Below are 24,998 nucleotides of genomic sequence, written 5' to 3' on the forward strand. Positions count from 1 at the left end.
AAGAAGTTCTAATATCCTGTTAATGTTCTGGACTGCTGTGTTTCCTACATTGCAACAATGACTTCATTTTAATGGTACCTCTCTGTCCCAAAGCATTTTACAGCCATCCAGCAGTCGTGTAAGATAAGTGCACATCTGCCTTTCAGTGTTGTAATTTGGAGAAACACAGCCCACACATTGCTCACAGCAAACTCCCACCATCAACAGTGTGATAATGGCCATTTAATTTTGTTTTGAATGCTAAATATTTACCACAACGCAGCAAAACTCTCCTGCTGTCGTTTTGCATAATACCCACCTTTTCACATCTGCCTGAGAAAGCAGACGGGCTTTTGTCTGAAAGTTGGCACCTGCAAGGAATGTCAACCTAGCTTTTGTGTTCAAATTTCTGGAGTGGAATTTAGGAACAGGAGAGCATACATATGAATTAAAAGTAGGCCACTCGGCCCCTCAAGCCTGCTCAGCCATTCAGTAAGATGATGGCTGATCTGATTACTCCACATTCCAGCCAGCTCCCAGTAATCTTTCATACCCTTGCTTATCAAGAATTTATCAAACTGTGCCTTAAAAATATTCAGGCATTCTGCTTCCACTGCATTTTGAAGAAGAGAGTTCCAAAGATTCATGACCTTCTATGAGGAAAAAAATTCTCCTCGTCTCGGTGTGTACTATCTACAAGATGCACTGCAGAAATTCAGCAAAGATCCTCAGAGAACATTTTCCAAACCCAATGACCACTTCTGTCTAGAAGGACAAGGGCAGCAGATCACCACCACTTGCAAGTTCTCCTCCAAGCCACTCACCATCTTGAGTTGGAAATATATTGTCATTTCTTCAAGGTCACTGGATCAAAATCCTGAAATCCCTCCATAACTGCACTGTGAGTATCTACAGCACATGGACTGCAGTGGTTCAAGAAGGTAGTTGACCATCACCATCTCAAGGACAACTAGGAACAGGCAATACGTGCTGGCCCAGCCAGTGACAACCATGTCCACAAGAGCATAATGAAATAAAATTCATTACATCTTGCCAAGCAGAAAATGACCCATTTATGCCTCCTCTCTGTTTGCTGTTGGCTAGCCGATCTTCTACCTATAGCAGGACCCAAACTTGCCCATTTCATCTGTCATGAAACATGATTTCTATTGTTGCCCGAAAAGAAGTGCTGAAACCTTTTTACCCAAGTGTTCTAGCCTCGTGTGTCAGACAAAAGACAGGGAACCGACTCAGAACTTAATTAAACAAACCCTTCTTTATTTTAACTCTTTAAGTACCAATACCCAATATAAAACATACATTCATTGTAACATTTAATTCTCACTTAATCTAACTTCAACTTTAACTCACTTCATTCAACTTCACTTTACTTTTCTTAATCCACGTTTAACCCAAACTCTTACTTTAACTGTAGATGTTTGGCTCGAATTAAATAATACACCGATTTGAGTGCAGTGGCCAGCTTTGTTCTCCGTGAAGGTCAACCTCACGGTTCTTTGTCTTCTCTCTGAAACTGACTTCAGGGCACGTGCGTTCCCAACATGGTCAGGAGGCTTAGAGGCATACAGCATGAAAACAGACCCTTCTGTCTAGCTCGTCTATGCTGACCAGATATCCTAAATAAATCTAGTCTCGTTTGCCAGCATTTGGCTCATATCCCTCTAAATCCTTCCTGTTGATGTACCTAACCAGATGCCTTTTAAATGTTGTAATTCTACCAGCCTCCACCACTTCCTCTGGTAGCTCATTCCATACACGCACCACCATCTGTGTGAAAATGTTGCCCTTGGGTCCCTTTTAAATCTTTCCCCTCTCACCTCAAACCTATTCCCTCTAGTTTTGGACTCCCCCATTCTGAGGAAACGACCTTGTCTATTCCCCCTATCCACGCCCCTCATGATTTTATAAGGTCACCCCTTAGCCTCCAATGCTCCAGGGAAGATAGCCCCAGCCTATTAAGCCTTTCCCTAAAGCTTAAACCTTTCACCCTGGCAACAGCCTTGTAAATCTTTTCTAAGCCCTTTCAAGTTTCACAACATCTTTCCTATAGCAGAGAGCCCAGAATTGTAGGCAATACTCGAAAAGTGGCCAAACCGATATCCTGTACAGTTGCAATATGACCTCCCAACTCCTTCACTCAATGCATTGACCAATTAAAGCAAGCATAGCAAATGCCTTTTTCACTATCCTGTCTACCCAGGACTCCACTTTCAAGCAACTATGAACCTGCACTCCAAGGTCTCTTTGTTCACCAACACTCCCCAGGACCTTAGCATTAAGTATATAAGTCCTGCCCTGATTTGCCTTTCCAAAATGCAGCACTTCACATTTATCTGCATTAAACTCTCATCTGCCACTCCTCGGCCCATTGGCCCATCTGATCAAGATCCTGTTGTACTCTGAGATAACCTTCTTCACTGTTCACTACACCTCCAACTTTGGTGACATCTGCAAACTTACTAACCATATCTTCTAAGTTCACATCCAAATCATTTATTCTTAGAAAAATTTCTTTGTTCTGTTAAGTAATCGGAAACGTGCTCTATTTTAGGAAGATCTCTGACACTCATCCAGTGAATTGATCAAAGCCTGATCACGTTGTTTGATTCCAGCCGATCGAGTTTACTGGGTGGCACGGTGCCTCGGTGGTTAGCACTGCTGCCTCAAAGTGCCATAGACCTGGGTTCAATTCCACCCTCGGGCAACTGTCTGTGTGGAGTTTGCACGTTCTCCCTGTGTCTACGTGGGTTTCCTCTGGTTGCTCCATATTCCTCCCACAGTCCAAAGATGCACAAGTTAGATGGATTGGCCATGGGGAAATGCAGGGTTACAGGGACAGCGTAGTGGAGTGGTCTGAGTGGGACACTCTTGGGATGGTCTTTGTGGATCAGATGGGCCGAATGGCCTTCTTCCACACTGTAGAGATTCTATGAACAACTCCCAAATGTTTACACCGAGTCATAAACAGCAATATTCTATGGTTTTGGAGTAGACTTGTAGCTCGGGTTGTGGGTGTTGAGGTTGGTTGGCTCGCCGAGCTGGTTTGTTGTTCCTCAGACGTTTCGTTACCGTGCTTGGTAACATCCTCAGTGCAGCCTCTGATGAAGCGTCGGTGTGTTTTCCCGCCTGGCTTTTAAACTCTGGGGTCCTTTGCGATGGATTGCCTCACCTCCGGGTTTCCTCCGTAGTGGAATGTATATGGGGCCGAGTTCAATGTGTTTATTAATAGCCTGCTTTGTGGAATGCCATGCTTCCAGGAATTCTCGTGCTTGTCTCTGCCTAGCCCGTCCCAGGATCTTGGTGTTGTCCCAGTCGAAGTCGTGGTTCTCCTTGTCCATGTGGATTGAGATGAGTGAGTATTGGTCGTGTCTTTTTGTAGCCAGTTGGTGTCATTTACTCTTGTTGTTAGTTTCCTTCCTGTTTGTCCGATGTAGCGTTTCTCGCAGTCTCTGCAGGGGATCTTGTAGAAAAAGAAAAATTGGTCCTGTCCATGGCGGGGAGTGCGTCTTTAGTTCGGGTGAGCACTTGTCGTAGGGTTGATGTGTGCCACTCTGATGCTGAGCGGTCGTAGAAGTCTTGTGGTGAGTTCTGACGTGTTCCTGATGTAGGGTAGTGTGATGAGTGTGTCGGGGCGTGTAGAATCTTTCTGATGCTGTTCCTGTAGGCATCTCCTGACCCAGTTCTTTGGATATCCATTATCCTTGAACACTTGGAAGAGGTATTCCTCCTCCTCTTGGCATAGTTCCATGTTGCTGCAGTGTGTTGTTGCCCTTTTAAATAATGTTCGCACGCAGCTTCGTTTGTGTGTGCTTGGATGGTTACTATTGAAGTTCAATACCTGGTCTGTGTGTGTGGCTTTTCGGTGTACTTTTCTTTGCAGTTCCCCATTTGTCTTGTGCTCTACCATGACGTCCAGGAATGGGAGTTGTTTGTTTGTCTCCTCCTCTCTGGTCAATTTTATTCCGGTGAGGGTGTTGTTTGAGTTTGTGTGTCTCTTCTAATTTGGTCCGTTTAATGATGACAAAGGTGTCGTCTATGTAGCGTATCCATAGTTTAGGTTGGATTTGCGGAAGGGCAGTCCTTTCCAGTCTTTGCATCACTGCTTCTGCTATGAGTCCGGGGATGGGCGATCCCATGGGTGTCCCGTTGATTTGCTCGTATGTATGGCTGTTGAAGGTGAAGTGGGTGGTCAGGCATTGGTCCAGTAGTTTAAGCATGTTGTCCTTGGAGATGGTTTCACTGGGGTTGTGTTCTTGTTCAAGTAGTGTTGTCATTGTTTCCCTTGCTAGTGGCACGTCTATTGACGTGAATAGGGCACTGACATCAAACGACATCATGGTCTCTTCGTCCTCTATCTTTATGTCTTCGATGGATTTGAGGAATTCTTGGGCTGAGTGGATGGAGTGGGGTGATTTGTTGACTAGGTGCTTGAGTCTTCTTTGTAGTTCTCTGGCTAATCTGTGCGATGGAGTGCCTGGTAGGAAGATTATGGGTCTGAGGTGGACTTCCGGTTTGTGCACCTTAGGGAGGCCGTAGAATTGGGGTGTGTTGTTTCCTTTGGGTTTCATTCTTAAGAAGTCTGCTTTGTTGATCTGTCCTGTTTGTTTAAGTCTTTGTAGTGTGTATAGGATTTTGTTGCCTAGTTGCGGTGTCGGGTCAGTTTGTACTGGTCGGTATGTGTTCTCGTCAGTGAGCAGTGCCTGTGCTTTGGAGATGTAGTCCCTTTTATTCATTATCACTGTCATGCGCCCTTTGTCTGCAGGTATTATAGTGATGTTCTTGTCCTTCTTTCATCTGTCCAGGGCTTGTCTTTCCCGTGTGTTGAGGGTGTTGAGTTCCCTCCTTCTGGTTAGTGTCGGGACTACTGTCTGTCTTATAGTTTGTTGTGTTTCTTCGTTGATATTGTTGGTCTTGAGTGTGGCTTCCGGTGTAGCTAGCCATTCCGTTTTGTTGGCATCCCTGTAGTTGTAGTTCAGTCCCCGGGTGAGAACGGTTTTTTCCGCCTCTGTCAGTTTCCTGTCGGAGAGGTTCCTTATCCATGTGTCAGTTCTGTTGTTGTCGCTTTTGTGGGTAAGTGTGGTTGGCAAGACTTCTACGACAGCTGGGCATCAGAGTGGCACACAAACCCACATCATCCCTACGACAAGTGCTCACCCGAACTAAAGACCCACTCCCCGCCATGGACAGGACCAATGTCATCTACAAGATCCCCTGCAGAGACTGTGAGAAACACTACATCGGACAAACAGGAAGGAAACTAACAACAAGAGTACATGAACACCAACTGGCTACAAAAAGACACGACCAATACTCACTCATCTCAATCCACGTGGACAAGGAGAACCACGACTTCGACTGGGACAACACCAAGATCATGGGACAGGCTAGGCAGAGACCAGTATGAGAATTCCTGGAAGCATGGCACTCCACGAAGCAGGCTATTAATAAACACATTGAACTCGACCCCATATATACTCCACTACGGAGGAAACCTGGAGGTGAGGCAATCCATTGCAACGGACCCCAGAGTTTAAAAGCCAGGCGGGAAAACACACCGGCGCTTCATCAGAGGCTGCACTGAGGATGTTACCCAGCATGGTAACGAAACGTCTGCGGAACAACAAACCAGCTCGGCGAGCCAACCAACCTCAGCAATATTCTATGCTCCAAATAAGGTAGTGTGGTGCTAGTATGTCTAGAGACCACCGTGACACTTGCCTTATTTGGTCAACACAGGAAACTACAGGTCACAGCAGGTCCTGGCTGCAGTTTTAACTGAGGTCAGAATTTAAACTGGCTTCATTAAAATCCCCAGCATGCTTGATTGTAGCTCTTAACCAGGTTCATAGCAATTTCTGTTGCTGGCCACCTGACCACACTATCTGCAGAGAAAAATATTTGGACACAGTGGAATCTGACTGTTTATTTCCATTGAAATTTTTAAATCATTCCCATGATTGTGAGATATTTATTCCTGCCCAATTTTAAATCCCGCATTTTCCTCCTTGCCACTTCAGCTGATTTACCCTGTGGCTCGGTGCTTGGGAAATCTAATCGCCAGTGATGAAGGAGTGCGGTGCAAAGTCCAGTTCCATGACGATGACTTGCTGCGGGCCCTGAGTGTGTTCCTGCGTGGGTTTCTGCAGTCACGGCCTTTTGTGACCCGCGAGTGCCTCTGGCTTCTCAACAACCTCACAGGTGAGTGTTAGCCTGTTTTGAAATAATTAACAGGTAATAGATATCTTCATAGCAACTTGTTCAGAGAAGTTATTGCATGCCTCCTGGCTCAAAGGGACACTACCGCTGCGCTACTACAGCCCATTATCAGGGAGCAGATATTTTCTGTCAACCTATTCAGACATGTTATTACACACCTCTGGAGCAGTTGGGAGTTGAACCCAGAGCTTATCCCCATAAGTCTTATCTATATCAATCCTTTTGAATCCAATATCAGGTCACCCCTTCGTCTTCTCTAACTGAAGAAAATAACTCCTTTCCAGACAAGTGTAACCTCCTCAGCTCTAGTTTTGTCTTTTTTAAATTCTGTTGCTGGTGTAGTGGGAAAAGTCTATAGAATTGTGTGTGTATATTTTTAATGACAATGTTGCTGTATTAATTATCCAATAATTGCTCACTACAGCTGGTGAAAGACAATTCTGCTCCATTATCTTCTGTCATAACCTGGTGCCAGTGTTCCTTCAGCTAATCCCTTTCTCTGGTGGGATAAACACACTAGTAAGTTTGTACCTCTCTATTTAAATTTGAGACAAGATTGCGAATTACATACATCCTTGTTTTCCAATCACTCCATGACCTCACCCCTCCTCGTATCTTACAGTCCTCCAAAATATTTGCTGTCTTCCAATTCTGGTCCCTTGCAAATGCCCAAGTCTCATTTCATAACCAGTAGCCTTTGTGCCTTCATCCGCCTATGATGCTTAACTCTTCTCTCCTTTAAGAGTCTGCTTAACATCTCCCTGATCAGCCTTTGGCTCCTTACATGATTCATTGTTTTGTTTTGTCCTTTATCATATCTGGTTTGGAGGCTATTAGCTATGAGGAGAGATTGGACAAATTCAGATTTGTTTTCACTTGAACGTTGGAGGCTGAAAAGCGACCTGATAGAAGTTTACAAATTATGAGGCGTGGATACAGTCATAGAGATATACAGAACAGAAACAGACTCGTCAGTCCAACTTGCCCATGCAGACCAGATATCATATCCTATTTAAATCTAGTCCCATTTGCCAGCATTTGGCCCATATCCACTTAAACCCTTCCTATTCATACACCCATCCAGATAGCCAACATGGCTTTGTGCGTGGGAAGTCGTGTCTCACTAACTTGATTGAGTTTTTTGAAGAAGTAACAAAGTGTATTGATGAGGACAGGGCAGTAGATGTGATCTATACGGACTTCAGTAAGGCGTTGGACAAGGTTCCTCATGGAAGACTGGTTAGCAAGTTTAGATCACATGGAATAGAGGGAGAACTAGCTAATTGGATACAGAACTGGCTCAAAGGTAGTAGACAGAGGGTGGTGGTGGAGGGTTGCTTTTCAGACTGGAGGCCTGTGACAAGGTTTGGTGCTAGGTCTTCTGCTTTTCATCATTTTTATAAGTGATTTGGATGTAAACATAGGAGGTATGGTTAGTAAGTTTGCACATGACACTAAAATTGGAGGCATAGTGTACAGCAAAGAAGGTTACGTCAATACAACAGGATCTTGATCAGATGGGCCAATGGGCCAAGGAGAGGCAGATGGAGTTTAATTTAGCTAAATGTGAGGTGCTGCATTTTGGAAAGTGAAATCAGGGCAGGACTTATACACTTAATGCTAAAGTCCTGGGGATTGTTGCTGAACAAAAAGACCTTGGAGTGCAGGTTCATATTTCCCTGAAAGTGGAGTCGCAGGTAGGCAGGATAATTATCGAAGAAGGCGCTTGTTATGCTTGCCTTTATTGATCAGTGCATTGAGCATAGGTGTTGGGAGGTCGTGTTACAGCTGTACAGGACATTGGTTAGGCCACTTTTGAAGTATTGCCTGCAATTCTGGTCTCCCTCCTATAGGAAGGACGTTGTGAAACTTGAAAGGTTTCAGAAAAGATTTACAAGGATGTTGCCAGGGTTGGAAGGTTTGAGCTATAGGGAAAGGTTGAATAGGCTGGGGCTATTTTCCCTGGAGCATTGAAGGGTGAAGGGTAACCTTATAGAGGTTTATAAAATCATGAGGGACATGGAGAAGGTAAATAGGCAAGGTCTTTTCCCTGGGGTCGGGGGAGTCCTAAACTAGAGGGCATAGGTTTCAAGTGAAAGGGAACAGGGTCAACCTCTTCACACACAGAATGGTGCATGTATGGAATGAGCTGCCAGAGGAAGTGGTGGAGGCTGGTACGATTACAACATTTCAGTATTGAATAGAATGGATCGTCAAGAGTCTTTTTCCCTGATTAGAAATGTCAATTACTAGGGGATTTATGTTTAAGGTAAAAGGGGGAAAGCTTAAAGAAGATGTGAGAGGCAATTTTTTTATACAGTTTGGTATGTGCCTGGAATGTGCTGCAAGCAGATTCAGCAGCAACATTTTAAGAGGCATCTTGACAGATACATAATTTGTCAGGGAATAGAGGTATACGGACCACGTAAAGGCAAAAGGTTTTCAGTTTAGAAAGGTGTCATGTATCAGCATGGGCTTGGTGGGCCAAAGGGCTTGTTCCTGTGCTGTACTGTTCTTTGACCTTTGTTCTACCTTGATGACTACGCTGTGCACCATGTAAATAACAGCATCTTGCTGTTATTAGAAAAGTAGAAAAATCTAAATTGAACACATCTGTGTTCATTTCTATATTATTCTAACTCTCCCAGTCTCTCACCCAATTGCAATTTTAATATTTTTACCATCTTGGTGTTTGAATTAGCAATCCACTGATTGCCCCAACCTGTCAAAGTGGATGTTTAACCTCAACAAACTACAGTTCCCACACTATTTGCTGTCAATTCAGAAGAAACCTCTTTAGCCAGACAGGGTTGAGAATGTGGAACTTATTATCTGTGGATGCATTGATGCATTCAAAAGAGAGCTTTATATTTTATTCATTATTCCTTTGTGGGGTGTGACTGTCATTAACAAGGCTATTTTTCTTGCCCATCACTAACTGTCTTTGAACTGAATGCTTTATGTGGACACCTCTGAAGATAGTCATTCACATTGCTGCAGGTGTAGAGTCACCCATAGGCCTGATCAGGTAACGACGGCAGATTTCCTTTCCTAAATAACATGAGTGAACCAGATGGGATTTTGCAACAGTTGTGGCACCATTGCTGAGACAGGTTTTATTATTCCAGATATTATTGATTGAGTTTAAATCCCACCAGCTGCCATGATTTGATCCTATGTCCTCAGAGTGGTAGTCAAGGCCTCTGGATTACTAGCCCCATGACATTACTATTACACCACCGCATTTGAATGAGAAAGTAATAGGATATTCTGAGGAGGAGATGAACTTGGGATGGGAGGAGTTTCACTTGAATATAAATACTGGCATAAATCAGTTGGACTGAATGTCTGTGTCTGTGCTGTTAATTCACTGCAGTTTTACAGTTATTTCATATTTGAGTGTATGCCTTTGTGTGTTTAATGCAGGTTTTGATGCTGTTGGGTAATATTGCAGAGCTGGGGCTTGAGTACTGTGAGAATCTGCAACAGCAAACAGGCTTATTTCCTGCTCTCTGCACCACCCTCAGCACGGCTGACCCAGAGGTAGCGCGTCTGACACTAGAGGTGCTGAATCTGATATTTTTACATTGTCGGCAGGTGAGGAGGCCATTTCTTGTTTTTAAGTGTGTAAAGCCTGCTGATTGCCGGCACACATCTTGTCTAAATTTTACACAAGAGTGCTGTGGGTTAATCGCCACAGTTTATATTTACAGTGCTTTGCATGCCAAGTTTGAACCCTTAAACCTGTTTCTGCTTCTCACCAGAAACAGGCCCCTTCAAAAGACCCCAAAAAAGCATTTGCATTGTCATGTTTCCTTTTCAGGTCTCCTGTTGTCTCTTCTGTGCCTTTTGACGCCGAGCAGTGATTTGCTTAAAGCTCATTTGTGTCTGTTATGTAGGATTTATAATTCAGGAGTTGTGGATTACCCAAAATAGGTGATTGAAAGTTCCTACATAGTTTATTAAGTATATTGACCGACAATCATTTATATAGTCTAAATAGGCAGAAAAGTCATACAACTCATAACAGGTGAGATTGGTCAAGCAGGTAGGGTTAAGCAAGGGGGAGACTATTTCCCCCCAGGAGGACTTACTGGTCTCTGGATGAAGCTGACCTCCCCACTTGGAAGCGGCAGTTTCTTTCATTCTTGAAGTCTTCTTGAATTAGCCAAAGCAAACATGGTTCATTTTTTAAATATTCCTCTGTCCGAAGTCTTATTGTGCCAAACCACATGTTGATGACGGAACCAGCGTTGGTCCACCCTGTGGAGCCCTCTTCCATCCGAAGTGATTTTTCCTTCTCGACATCCAGGAGGCCAATCGGCAATATTCAAGGTAATCCTTCCTATTTCTGTTAGAAGCTGTTCGCTCACTAGGACCATCCTGTTTATTGTTCAGTGTGTAGGTTATGAGATTGCTAATCCTGACAGAAATTGCAATGTTTTGTTTCAGTGATTGTGTTAAAGGCATGCCTTTGGCAGAGATAACACTATTTGTTGACTCTGTCAGCCCAGGAAACCGATCCGAGTCTTGAATTCCATGATTCAAGCTTGTGTGGTTTTGAGACATACAGATTGAGGCCCCCCAGGTCTGTTTGGTGCTAAGGGAGCTGTTAGTTGGGCTACTGCAATCACAGCCAATGCAGTACAAGGTTACGGAGGAATAAAAGTTAAAGCTGAATTCCGCCCATTGGTTGGAATTGAATGACCCACTACTGGAGCGTTCATTTCTTTGAACCTAAATGAGACCTTGTGGTTGAATGTCCTGCTTACATTTGCACACAACTTACATTTGTGTGGCACTTTTCATGTTGTAAAACCTTCCAAAACACTTCAGAGGAGTGGCATCAAACAAACCTTGATTTGATCAAACCTGTTTGAGCACATGACCAGAAGCTTAGACAAAGAAGCAGGCAGGCAACTTGAAGGAGAAAAGAGATGCAGGAAGGTTCAGGGAAGGAAAAGTTTTGCTGGTCATCTTGCTGTTACCAATTTTCTCGCGCTTTCACGTGATAAATTCCCACTGCTATGAGCTGTGGAAAGGTTATAGACCTAGGTGGAGGAGTATCCACATGGAACAGCATCCCATCTTTGTTTTCAAGACAGGAGTGGGTATTTCTTAGCTCTCCACATCAATGGCAGATAGCATAGTTGCACGTGGGGAATGGCAAGTGTGACAAAGTAGTTCATCCCATAGCATGGTGTGCCGAGGCACCAATGCATTGTAGTGTCCGAACAAGATCCACGTATGATGAGAGCTGCATGATACATCCCAGTGGTAGAGACTCTCTCGAATGGTAACTAGTGACACCAGTTAAGATTGATGTTCATGGAATGGGCAGTGAAGGACTGAATTGCACATATGTTCTGGAAGATGTAGGTAGTCATTTGGGAGAGCAGAACTTGAATATTACTGAAAAAAGACACAAAGCTTTTTGTCTTCCACTCAGTGGTTTGTAAGAATACCAATTCAAGGGGAAAACCAAGGTATGTACTGCTCAATCAGCTTAGTGTCCATAATTTTGTTTAAGGAGACTTGGGGAACACACTGGCTTTAGAAAGCTGACCCAAGACAAATGTTGTTCTCACTCCTAACTGTAGAGGGATATTGAGGCTTTTAGTTAAATCATAAGCACATCGATCAAGTTTGTTTTTTGTTTGTTTCTAAATTGACAAAAAACAGATGTTGACATGTCAACAAATGCACAAAAGAATTATTTGACACTGAGAGGAGAGGGGTTAGATGATCAGTGTGATGTTTGAATGTTAAATTCTGGCAGGCTTGAGAAATGGGTATAAGTTGAGAGGTGACTGTAGGAAATGTGAAAATAAAAATTGATGCTTTGTATGGCTGGTAATATAGCAGAGCTGTCTCAAGTGAGTCCTGATGTAATGCTAAACTCTCAGATGCTGAATGTTTCTGTTTTCATGACGTTGGCCTATTGATTTTTGTTGGTCCACCAATTACTTTATTCAAGCAGCACCTCTCGGCCTTCCTGCCATTTCTGAGAATTTATTGGATTTGCACATTATTTGCTGTTAAACTCACTATAGGATATTCTCAAATCTTTTTAATGGCGAGATGGTTATTCGTTCAATGCCAGTGAATCTTTCAGGCCTAGTATTGAACGATTTAAACTGGACTTTCATTTCTTCAGGTGGTAAATTATTTTCAGAATTTCTTTAAAATGTTAAGTATTAAATTTTTGCTTTTGTTTCTTACGTTTCCTTACTGTCTTTCCTTTCTTAATTCAATCCTTCTTCCTTTTTCATAGAATTCATAGAATCCCTACAGTGTGGAAACAGGCCATTTGGCCCAACAAGCCCACACCGACCCTCTGAACAGCATCCCACCAAACTCATCCCCCTATCCTATCCCTGTAACCCTGCATTTCCTATGGCTAATCCACCTAACTTGGACATCCCTGGACACTATGGGCAATTAGCACGGGCAATTCGCCTAACCTGCACATCTTTGGACTGTGGGAGGAAACCCACGCAGGCACGGAGAGAATGTGCAAACTCCACACAGACAGTTGCCCGAGATTGGAATTGTACCCGGGTCCCTGGCGTTGTGAGGCAGCAATGCTGACCACTCTCTCTGTCATTCTGTACCAGACTTGATGCAAATTTGAGCTTTCCTCCCAGTTAGTTCCTTTCTTCTTTCTTCCTTAATTCTTAAAGCTCATTGGTCAAGGGGATAAATACATGGTTCCAAATGTCTCATTAGTCAACTTTGGTGTGTTACATATGGCACAAAAATATTTTGGTGTGAAGGATGCAGTAAATAGTCTAACTGGATAAGCTGTGAAATGCAGTGCTCGTGCAAGATTTGTAGGTTTTCATCCAGTGTTGCTTTGATGGGAACTCCACCTAGTCGGTACAAGTTTCATTATATATGTAAAGTATTCTGGGACAGATGCAAATGTTCAATTTCCTGCTGTCTGCAAGATTCTATTTAAAATTTATAAATCTCTTTCAAGTACCACTTGAACAGATGGCAAAAACTGATCATTAAATAGTGTCCCCAGCTAGACATTGATTCAAATGCTACAAAAAGCACAAAAATTTCAGTCTCTCATGATGCCCCTCATTGCTGATGGGATATGACGCTGCAGTGTGGCATTTCAACTTGGAAGAGGATAGCTTTTCCAAGGCATTCCTACGTGAAGGGAAGAGGCTGTGTCAAATACTCTGTTGAGGTTATCACTAAATTACTGGCACATTCTTAACCTGCAGTTTGCCTTCCTCACGGATGCTGCAGCCCAACACGAAACATGTTTTCACCTGGTAACATCATCCAACTCTACCCCTGTCTCAGCTCATCTGCTACTGAAACCCCTCATCTGCGCTTTCACTATCTCTCTCACAGCACTGTTCATAAACCTGAGCTCGATCGTAGCTGCTGCTATAACGTAACCAATCCGGCTCACCCGGTTTGTCGTTAAAGACAGCTGTGGTGGGTGGGGGCAGAGGACGTCTGCCGCATATGGCAACAAATGAATGGAATACCACTACCTGCAATTACCCTGAGGTGTTCACTCAGACTTGGAAATGTATCAGTATTACTTCTTTGTTGCTGGGGTCAAAAACCTGAAGCACTCTTCCTAACAGAACCATGGGTGTACCTACACTACACAGGCTGTGGCAGTTCAAGAAAGCAGCTCACCATCTTGCTTTGCCAGTAATGTACATGTTCCAAGAATAATGCCTGAAAGGATCAGCTTTACTGGGCAGGTAACAAGAGAATATGTGGGAGAATGATTCTGAAATGTTCATCTAGAATTGCAGACTGCTTCCAACTCAGATCCTCCGACCTTTGATAATGTACCATAACGCAGAAGTTTAGCTTGTGAATTAAATAATGCGCACTCTCCACTTTTTTTTTTTTTAAACAAAATTCATGTTTAATGAGTCCTTTCAAATATCTAATTCTGACAGGCCTGTGCAAGATTTGCAAACCAAAATGGAATCTTGGCTCTTGAGATGGCTCAGTACCACTGTAACCAGGAGATCAGAGTCCGAGCCAACTTTCTCATCGACAGCTACTTCGCAGACAAGGTAAGGATCCAGTGCAGACAGCAACAGGAGAAGGCTATGTAATGTTTTCTGCACCAATTTCATATAACTCCAATAACCAGCAGCTCCTCAGGGGAAGCAAGTATTCTTTCTTTACTCTTAATCCAGAGACCCAGGTAATGTTCCAGAGACCCAGATTCGAATCCTGCCACAGCAGATGGTGGAATTTGAATTTAATAAAAATCTGAATAAAAGTCAAATGATGATCATGAATCCATTGCTAATTGTCAGGAATGTCACTAATATCCTTTAAGGAAGGGAAACTGCCATCTTTACCTGGTCTGGCCTACATATGACTCCAGACGCACAGCAATGTGGTTGACTCTTAACCGCCCTCTGGGCAATTAGGGATGGACAATAAATGCTAGCCTAGCCAGCAACGTCCTCGTCCTGCAAATGCATAAAAGAAAACCTGCCTTTGTCCCATATCCTTGAAACCTCAGGACTTTCATAGATTTTTGTTGACCAACTGGACATATAGCCTGTACATCCCAACAACTAGAGGATCATCATATCAGTCAGCACATCCCTTCGGCTGTTCATAATAGGCAGATAGCCACGTACCATAGCCTGTGCTTATTTCAGTCCTGAAACATAAATGTGATTTCATGATTAGACAGTACCTGATGAATAATCACAAAATGTGCTGTGAGTTACACTAACAACCAATTTACAGTTGTCAGTTGTTCTTGAAACTTGGCTGACTGATGCCTGCTAGAAGCTACATACCTTCTTCTGTGGCAAAAGGAACATAATCAGGCATTACACTTTTTAAAATAAATTTAAAATTTCTGTAATTAAACAAAAGCATGAGGGTCAGTGGTTCCCTGGTGCATTCTGTACAACAACACCTTGAGTAATTAGAGTTGACTTAGTATCTTCTGAAGTTTGACCTTGTGTCTGCCCTGATTAGTGAATTACAAATAGCTTCAACAAGCTTCTCTCTCAGCAATGCTCAAAACTCTATTTATTTTAGATTTAAAATTAACAGGTGACCAGCAGTAACTGTTGTTCAGGAAGTGTGTTCCAAATTTCCACAACCCTTTGCATGTAAACGTGTTTCCTAGTTTCACTCCTTAGAGATCTGCATCTAATATTTTGATTATATCCCCTGATCCTTGACTCCTCGAACAGCGGAAATAGTTTCATGCCATCTATTTCTTATAATTTTGAATCACCCATCTCTAATGGAGCAAGAGTAGCACAACAGTTTTGTATGGTGTTTGCAATGATTGTGGAAGGTCAACTGGTTAACACTTTAAATGGTTGGGGGTGGGGTGCGGTGTCATTCCTAAATCTGGTGAACTTAGTTGAGAGCAAAATAGCTACCAATATTTGAGATCTGAGATAATAACTGGAAATTAAGCAGATTGCACCCATCTTCCTCAACAGTGGAAGATCAGTGACCTGAAATGTTCACTGTGTCAATTGTCTAACTCTCATTTGCTTTCATTCCCATTCTCACGCTCTGTTCTTTCACATTCCATCACTCCCACACTTTCCAATGTGGGGATATTGCTGGAATTTAACTGATGAAAACTAAAACAATTCCATCTATGGTGGCTCAGAAGGTTGTGAGTTCAATTCCCATTTTAGACACTTGAACACCTAACCCAGACTGACAGTCCGAGTGCCACATTGAGGGAATGCTGCCGGATGAGATTTTGAACAGAAGTAATGTCTGACCTTCCTGGGTTAATGTAAAAGACCATAACACATAGGAACAGAATTGGGCCATTCAGCCCATCAAGTCTGCTTCAACATTCAATCATTGCTGATGTGTTTCTCAACCCCATTCTCCTGTCTTCTACCTATAATCCTTAATTCCATCTGTCCTACTAATCTGACCCTTACTAATCAATAATCTATGCTTCTCTGTCTTAAATACACTCACTAACTTAGCCCCTACAGCTTTCTGCGGCAATAAGTTCTACAATTAGTTTCTATGATTGAAGAAATTCTTCCTCATGTTGGTTCTCAAGGTCATCCCTTCATTCTGAGCCTTTTTCAATGGATCTGAATCTCTTACTAATGGAAACTCCTTCTCCATGTCAACTCTAACCAGGCCTCTCAGTATTCAGTAGGTTTCAATCGGATTCCGCCCCCCACCAATTCTTCTAAACTCCATCTTTCTAAATTCCATTGAGTACAGAGGCTGTGTCCTCGATTGCTCTTCATATGACAAGCCTTTCATTTTTCAGGATCACTTTTGTAAACCACCTCTGGACCTCGTCCAAGGCCAGCACATCCTTCCTTAGACACAGGGCCCAAAATGTGTCTCAATATTCCAAATGTAGTCTGACCAGAGCCTTATACAATCTCAGCAGTACACCCTGCCCTTGTATTCTAGCCCTCATGAAATGAATGTGAACATTACATTTGGCTTCCTAACTGCCAAATGAACCTGAACCTTAGAGAATCCTGAATGAGGACTCCTAAGTCCCTTTGTGCTTCAGATTTCTCAAGCTTTTCTCCATTTACAAAATAATCTACACCTCTATTCTTCCCACCAAAGTGCATAACCTCACACTTTCCCATATTGTATTCCATTGATGAAAGATTGTATGGCACCATATTGAAGGAGGGTATTGGTGTTCTTCCCTGTGGGGTTGTGCCCAGTATTTATCTTTTAGCTGACGTCAGTGAAACAAAAATGGTGATCTGCTCAGTACCACATTGATGTTTGTACAAGCTTGATCTCTTCAAAATCTTGAAACACATTCCTGCCTGCAATGATTCTTCTTCCAACCATAACCCTTTCCCCTCAACATGCACACACTGACACACACACCTCCTCCTCCCTCTTCCATCCCTTCCCCCAGTTATATACGGACAGTGGGAAATAACCTAATTATGTTAAAGTATAGCATCTCTCACAGATTGAGACTTGCTCAGTGGATAAATTTAGTGCCACCTCTCCTCTGCTACTGTGGTGACTACAGTTTGAAAATATATCTTAGGATGTCTCAAAGTGCTTTACATCTTAAAGGCTGTAAATGGCACTCTTTGACACAACTGAGCATTTTCCTGTTGTTCAGTGTTTCATTGCAGCTGATCCAGGAAGAGTGTTTGAAGAGTTGTAAACCTTGTGAGACAACATGAGGAACTTTCAGCAAAATCTCTATACCTATCTGTAAAAAAGAAAGTTGCAATGTTGAGGGAAGTGCTGGTGGGACAGTGGGAATGGGTGGTGATTTGCTGGCAGTCAAGGCTGACAGATGGAGATGAAAGACTTGTCACTCCGGCAGCTGCTTAAGCCTTTCATCCCATCTGTTTGGGGCTGCGTTTTACTGCTGGACTCACTCCTGGTACCATTCTACTGAAATGATTTTGGGCGTTCTCCACTCCGTTCCTCAGGGTCAACAGCAAAGTGTTCTTCTAAGTGAGAAGCTGAAGGCGTTTATCAAATGCCAGCAATTTTAAAAACCTTACAGGTATATCCATGGAGACCAGTTACCCAGAATCTCAGAAGATGCATAAACTTCAGTCACCATAGATTGTGTTCTCTTGCCCGGCGACTAATTATTTCCTTTCTCTCTCCAGGCTGTTTAATATCGTCCAAAGCATCTTTGTCCTCTGACTCCTCCCATGTCCTGAAGACTTTCAGTATCTGCTTGTGCCTGGGTCACTGGGCCTTTAGCTTGGCCAAGCATTGTTGCTCAAATCTACTTTGACGGATGTTGGGTTGTTGGAGACTGTGCCAGGCCTGCCCTGAACCTTTAGCAGATGTCTGTATTTTTGAATTTTTGTATATTTTTGTCAGAGAATGGAATGCATTAATTTCAGGAACCCACTGTTAAACTCCAAGCACACCCACACCTGGTACAGCACTATATGATGCGAAGAAACTTCCCCTCTGACCTCTAACCATATGTTGCAAGTTCAGAAATGGTCCTGAGTGCAACACTGAGACATTGCCACCATTTCCTACATGAATTATCCTACAAGCGCTGAGTGAGGCTGCTACAGTTGGAGAGTACTATTTATGGCTGTCATAGTTTAACAATAATATCAACAACAAAATCTGTGTTTATATAGCTCTAAATAATTGCTAACACTGCGTAGGTCTCACAGCGGTGAAGGCCATTCAATCCCTCAAGCCAGTTCTGCCATTCATTGAGATCATCCTCTCTCAGAGAGGAAAACAGTTACGTTTTGAGTCCAATATGACTTCATAACTGTCAATCTTAGTAAAAAAACACGATCTTTGCAGGCAAAAGGAATTAGTTCATACATTGCACCAATTTCACTGAGGAAAGGGTCATAGAGACTGCAAATCCCTGTTTAACTTGCCATGGCAACACCATATCTAATCAGAGCTGACCTGCCTGTTTTGCAGCTAAGATTGACAGTTAACGAATCCTGCTCCATGTCAACAATGGGCCAACCAACCAGCACCACCTTCTCCTGCTGTATAAATTGGAGCTCCCTTTCCAAGTTTGGTTTCCTGCTTCCTAGTCCTGATGAGCATGAGAGGAAAGATTTGATTTCTTGTCTATTTTAGCAATGTTTATATAGTTGTTACTGCAGAGACAGAAAAGGAACTGACCGTACAGTTTTCGTACCTCACTCTCAAATTGAAGAGATAAAATACTTTTAAAAACAAAAAGTGACAAAGACCATTTGTGATTTTAGGACATCACTGTAAAATATTAAGTGTTTAGGAACCTACCATGGTTTGTAATTTTAATAAAGTAAGTGTTTGTTTGCAAGTGTTTTTATTCAAGATGTCATGATGTTTTTTTGTGAGAAAGTTTGTGAATCCATTACTTTGTTTGTATCCCTTTTGGCCAGTGTTGTTTAAACATTTTCATTGTTCAGCTCTGACAGGAGTTCACGTTTAATCTAGTAATTTTCACAGAACCAAATGTCCCTGGGCACTAAAATGCAGACATAATGAATTTGGGGGGGGGAAGAGGAGGGGAGGAGGGGAGGAATCAGAAATCAAAGGTTGTCAATTTGTATACCATAATGTCTTTGACAACCTCAGGATATTCAAAACCAAATTACATTCAATGCATTATTTTTGAAGTGTAGTCACTGTTGTAATTTAGGAAAACAGCAGCCAACATACCAGCAAGAATTTTAGCAGAATATTTTTGATATGTTTTGTGTTGCTTGAAGGGTAAATATTGTCCTAGTTACTGGAGAGAACTTCTGTTTTTCTTTGGGCAAAATACATGGGGTCTTTTATGTCCTGCACCTTGGTATAATGTTCTTCTGAAAGACAGCAGTCCCTCCACACTGCACTGGACCGTCTGTCTTGATTACATGCTTGGGTTTCCAGAACCAACAACTCAAGCAACTGAAGGTGCAACTGCAAGTTGGGAAGAGACAGAAAAATCGGGAATGGACAGGAGGCCAAAGTTGGAGGAATGCGGAGATCTGAGAGTTATGAAGAAGGTTACAATACAGGGAGGACTGAGCTCTGGAGGAATTTGAAAACCCAAACAAGCTGTAATTAAATATGTAGTTCCCAGGCCAGGAATGATTCTAGCACAGGGATTGTGAGCAATCAAGATTTGAATGAATTCAAGTTTGGGAGTATAGCAGCTGGGGTGCGCCTAGGGAGACCAGATTCCATGGAGGATTGAAGAAAGCCTTGAATGGATTTTGCAGTTAAGTATGCCTGCAGCTCATAGCCCAAGGACAGAAAGCTGGGGAAGTTCAGAGTAGAACATGAGCAGCAGAATTTTGAATGTTCGAATTAGTATAAGATAGGATGATAGAGAATTGGGTTTTGACAATACCTATGCTGTCACATGATGATATGCTCAATGGTAATGGAAAAGATATGGATTTTTATAACTAAGGTTTATAGCACAGGTTGCCATTCAACCCATCACTGCTGGATGGATAGGTACAGGGTGATGCTCCTCCAGGCAAGATTAACAGGCTGCACTGTTAACCTCTGAAGACTAATCAAATCCAGCTAAAAAAAAAAAAGGCTGTTAAAAAGATGGCGGCAAACAGATATGGCAGCTTTCAGAACATGAATTGTGCAGAAGAGTTAAGTCTCTGCGTCGGACTCAACTTCCACACTTGGAAGTATGTAATAATCAATTTAACGTCTTTTGCATCTTAAAAACCTAAGTTTCAATACCCTTCAGGCAACTGGGTTGAAGATTTCTGAAAACTCATCAAATGAGGTTGAGAAATCCCAATACAACTCTCAGCACACATTTGTTTATAGCTGGCACCAATAATGGAAAACCACAGTAAAGAAAGTATTTACGGTGTATGTTGCCAGGCCAGTGGGGACAAGTTTAATATTTTATCTAGCTTCTGCCCACTCATGAACATGTTGTTACAGCCAGTGGCATTTGGAATACAACCAGAGAAACAGCACACAGGACTCAAATGCATTTTAATTTAGATTAATTTTACAGTTTTATAATCTTTCCGCTGGGAAACCAGGCAAAGCGGTGGAACAGAAACATTCCCGTGCCACTTTTTTATTAAGTTTTTCCTTCACAGTCTGATTGCTCCACAATTCATGGCTTGGTAATCAGAGACTCCAGTGCCTTTGCCACCTGCTCAGAGTTTAAATTATCCAATGGTACATTTCTCTCTCTTCCAAACTCTGAAATGGGAGACAAATAAAGGAAACAGGCATCAGAAGCATCTCAATGCCATTATCTCATTTATTGCAGAATTTGTGTTCAGTCAAGCAGTTTCAGTAAAGCATTGTACTTGGGGGAAATAGCAATAACACTACAACTTTTGATTCAGCTTATATGTGTAGGATGTTTTCCCCTGTTTATTATTTTGAAGCAGCAGAAAGTGGCAATTGGGGAACAAGAATTTATATTTTTAAAGCACTTTTCATGACCTCAATGTCCCACTCTGCTATACAGCTGATGTAGTTTTAAATAGCATCTTTGCTTCAAACATAGCAGCAGGCAAAAAATGCAAGATCAGGAGTAAGCCATTCAGCCCATTAGGTCTGCTTCCCCCATTCAATGATGTCATGGCTCATTTGATAACCCTCACTCCACTTTCCTGCCTTTCCCCGAAACCCTTGATTAACTATATCTCAGTATATTAAATATCTCAGCCTTAAATATACTTAGTGACCCAGCCTCAGCAGCAGTAAAGAACTCTATAGTAAAGAACTCCACAGATTCACTACTCACAGAAGAAATTCCTCCCCACTTCTATTTTAAATAGGTGACCCCTTATTCTGAGGTTATGCCTCCCAGTCCTAGACTCTATCACAAGGGGAACCAACCTCTGTATCTCCTTGATCAAGCCTCTAAGAACTTCGTATGTGTCAATAAGGTTGCTTCTCATTTTCTAAATTCCAATGAGCACAGGATGATCGGACTCCATTTCTCCATCCCCTGCACCTTTTCTGAACTGCCTCCAATGCCAGTATATCTTTCCTTAGAAATGGGCCCAAAATTGTTCAGTATTCCAGCTGTTCTACCGACTGCCTTGTATAGTTTTAGCAATCCTCGCTACTTTTATAATCTATTCCCTTACAAAATAAAGGCCACCATTCCACTTGCTTTCCCTATTACCCACTGAACCTGGCTGCTTGCTTTTTGTGATTCATACACAAGGACTCCCAACCCCCTCTCTGCTAGAGCTTTCTGCAGTCTTTCTCCATTTAAAGAATGTTCAGCTCTTCAATTCTTCCTGCCAAAGTGCATAACTTCATATTTTCCCACATTTTATTTCATTTGTCAAGTTTTTGCCCACTCATTTAACTTGTCAATATTGCTCTGCAGATTGTCAGATTCACCAGTTGCCTTCTCACCTAATTGTATGTCATCTGCAAATTTGGCTACAGTACGTTCACTTTCCTCATCCTTGTCATGAACACACATTATCAATAATTATGGCTCCAGCAATAATCCCTGTGGCACTTCCCCTAGTTACAGGCTGCCATCCTGAAGATGCCCTTATCCCAACACTGTCTTGCATTAGTTAGTGTATTAGCATGGATAGACAGTTGGCTATCTCCAGCACCATGGGCTCTTAGTAAGTAGCCTCACGTGGTACCTTGTCAAACACCTTCTGAAAATGCAAATATTATATTCAGTACTACTCCTTTTATCTATCCTGCTTGTTACCTTTTCAACGAATTCTAATAAATTTGTCAGGCATTATTTCTCCTTCATGAAACCATACTGACTCTTTGATCACATTAGTCTATTATAAAGGATATAATAGAGCATTTAGAAATAGATAAAGTTTTCCCAGATACATGTTAAGCTAACTGCTCTATAGGTACCATTTTTGCCTCCTTCCTTTAAAGGATGTTTAATTCTCAGGGACTTTCCTGAATGTAATTCTTGGAAGATGACTACTAGAGCATCCAATATCTCTGTAGCTACCTCCTTTAATGTCCTAGGATGCATCTCATCAGGTCCAGTGGACTTAGTCTTTAGGCCCATTAATTGCCCTAGCACTTTTTCTGCAGTTATTTCCTTTCCTCACTTTGCCTCTTTAATTATTTAGTAATTTTGGAATAACGTTGAAGATAAGGTGATAGTAATGGTGTGAATTATAATATACAAGCAGCAGAAATATTAAGGTCAGGGTCGTTATGGTTAGGGAATCGAACACTTTGGCAACTGCAAGTTGTAATATATTCACTATGCATAAGGATAGAATACAGTAACCTTCACACCCGCTTCAACAAATTATTCTCCCCAACCTCAAACCTATCCATCATATAGAATATTTTCTCTCCCACATCAGCCATCCTGTGGTCTCCAAGATGAACACTTGGCCAATGCTGGATGACTCAGGATCTACTTCAGGCTAGATTAACTGTACCCAAACCTATAAGTTGGACTGGACAGTCGGGAGAAATTATTTACAAAAGCCTATAGTGGTGATATTTTGGCCCATCATATCTGTACTAGCTCTTTGAAAGGGCTCTGATTAATTTCACTACCCCTCAGGCTGGGGTAGACTTAAACTCAGGTACAGAAAAGTAGTCACATCTTTTCACTCCCTGAATTCTTGGTTCTTGGTTCCTTACCATATCGAGCCCACGCTTTAGACTGTACACCAGCACATTCTCGGATTAGAATAGGGAATTCTGGATTTGCTTTCTTCAATGCCACATAGTGCTGTTCGATGAAATCCCTGATGGAACCAAAACACCATCAGTAACTCCTCAGTTTTATGGAATCATGATTATATAACACAAAAGGCATTGGATCCACAATGCTCATGCAGTAAACTTGGAATTATCTAACTAATCCCACTCCCTGCTGTTTCCTTCATTTTCTTTTGAAAATTACTATTGAATTGACTCCTCCATTTATTCCCCTTTGAGGTAGTGCCTTCCAGATCGTAACTTACTACAATTTTTTTCCCTGTCATCTATGGCTGCTTTGTCGATTTTAAATCTGCCCTGAACATTTGTTTTTGAGAGGGTCGAAAATACCATAACACCAACATTGTGCTCAAGAGTACACAGTATTTTCTTCTAAGCATTAAAAACCACAAGAAAATAGGAATGGTTCAAAAATTACTACTGCCCAATTTATCAGAAAGCAAATGGTGAAAGGTTACTTACAACCAGAAATCGGTTAAATTCATGACCCCAAATAGTGCACCAGCTTGTCTCTGAACCTTTGGTTTAAGCCCATCACACAAAATCTGAGCTAATAATCTTGACTGAAACTTAAGGTCTGCACTGTAAAAGACGCTGTACTTCAAAATTTTACATTAACTGGACACTCCATCTGTCAGTTCTGGTGGAACAGCACCAATTACAAAAGCTGGCAATCCTGCAGTGTCTGAGCAAGAATGCTCCCTTAGCTAATATCACAAGAAAAGAGATGATCTCTTTGTTGTCCACCTATCATTACTGAAGTGGAAGGCTGCTGAGCTTGTCAATGCAAAATAATGGAAAACCAAACAAATAAAGCACTTTGAGAATTACGTTAAATGTATTAAAGGATCACCTTTAACATGCTAACATGTTGAGATCCAGACACAACATGAACGTATCTTGATTCCTACAAAAGTTCATAATACTATTATCGTTTGAGAACTTGGATTCCAAAGTAGAGGAAAAATGTGTTTTACTTTTTCAGTTCTGTGAAATCTGACTTTTCTAAAATGTTCAGAATTACTTTTTGACCTTTTGAGTTCAAAACCATATTTGAGTCATGTGATCTCCAATAAATGACATTCATCCAGCAAGCCACCTGGGGAGATAACTGCCAGAGAGAAAATCAGAAGTCACACAACACCAGGTTATAGTCCAACAGGTTTATTTGAAATTGCAAGTTTTCAAAGTGCCGCCCCTTCATCAGGTGAAGAAAGAAAGAGTACAGAGTTTACAGGCAGACAGATCAAAAGATCATACAAATAGTGTGAGTGGAGTGTCAAATAATAACTCTCTGCAGGTGATCAGAAGTGTCAGATGGTGTAAGTAAAGTGTCAACAGCTGATTAACAAGGAAGGGATGACATGTAATCGAATTAAATGAGGCAGAGAGATATTTTTATATTTTGTAATTAACTTGGTGCTGGAGACAAACCTGGAATAATACGATGGGTATAAGAATCGCATGCCGAAGGTCTAACCAAAGTAATAATCCGAAACTGTACAAATTAATTAAGGAACAGAGATCATAACAATTTATCAAGATGATGGTGTCAAAACATGACAGTAAGGAATATTTGAGATAACAAGGTGTAGAGCTGGATGAACACAGCAGGCCAAGCAGCATCA

General features: G+C 42.0%; 2 protein-coding genes across 4 annotated transcripts in view; one reads left to right on the forward strand and one right to left on the reverse strand.

Annotated features, from left to right (window-relative positions):
* Positions 1-19,015, forward strand: part of tmco6 (transmembrane and coiled-coil domains 6) — a 42,412-nt gene extending 23,397 nt beyond the window's left edge. For all 3 annotated transcript variants that reach the window (XM_048603545.1, XM_020513695.2, XM_048603544.1), the window contains 5 exons: positions 6,018-6,198; positions 6,641-6,735; positions 9,643-9,813; positions 14,157-14,276; positions 17,838-19,015. In XM_048603545.1, coding sequence (XP_048459502.1) covers positions 6,018-6,198; positions 6,641-6,735; positions 9,643-9,813; positions 14,157-14,276; positions 17,838-17,846 — 576 coding nt within the window. In that variant the 3' untranslated portion in view covers positions 17,847-19,015. The remainder of the gene's footprint in view (positions 1-6,017; positions 6,199-6,640; positions 6,736-9,642; positions 9,814-14,156; positions 14,277-17,837) is intronic.
* Positions 19,016-20,644: 1,629 nt separating this feature from the next.
* Positions 20,645-24,998, reverse strand: part of ndufa2 (NADH:ubiquinone oxidoreductase subunit A2) — a 197,232-nt gene continuing 192,878 nt past the window's right edge. The window contains exons 2-3 of the mRNA XM_020513691.2: positions 23,290-23,396; positions 20,645-20,877 (exon numbers count right to left, since the gene is read on the reverse strand). Coding sequence (XP_020369280.1) covers positions 20,789-20,877; positions 23,290-23,396 — 196 coding nt within the window. The 3' untranslated portion in view covers positions 20,645-20,788. The remainder of the gene's footprint in view (positions 20,878-23,289; positions 23,397-24,998) is intronic.

This window comes from Rhincodon typus, chromosome 12 (assembly GCF_021869965.1).
Source record: "Rhincodon typus isolate 14 chromosome 12, sRhiTyp1.1, whole genome shotgun sequence".
NCBI classification, from domain to species: Eukaryota; Metazoa; Chordata; class Chondrichthyes; order Orectolobiformes; family Rhincodontidae; genus Rhincodon; species Rhincodon typus.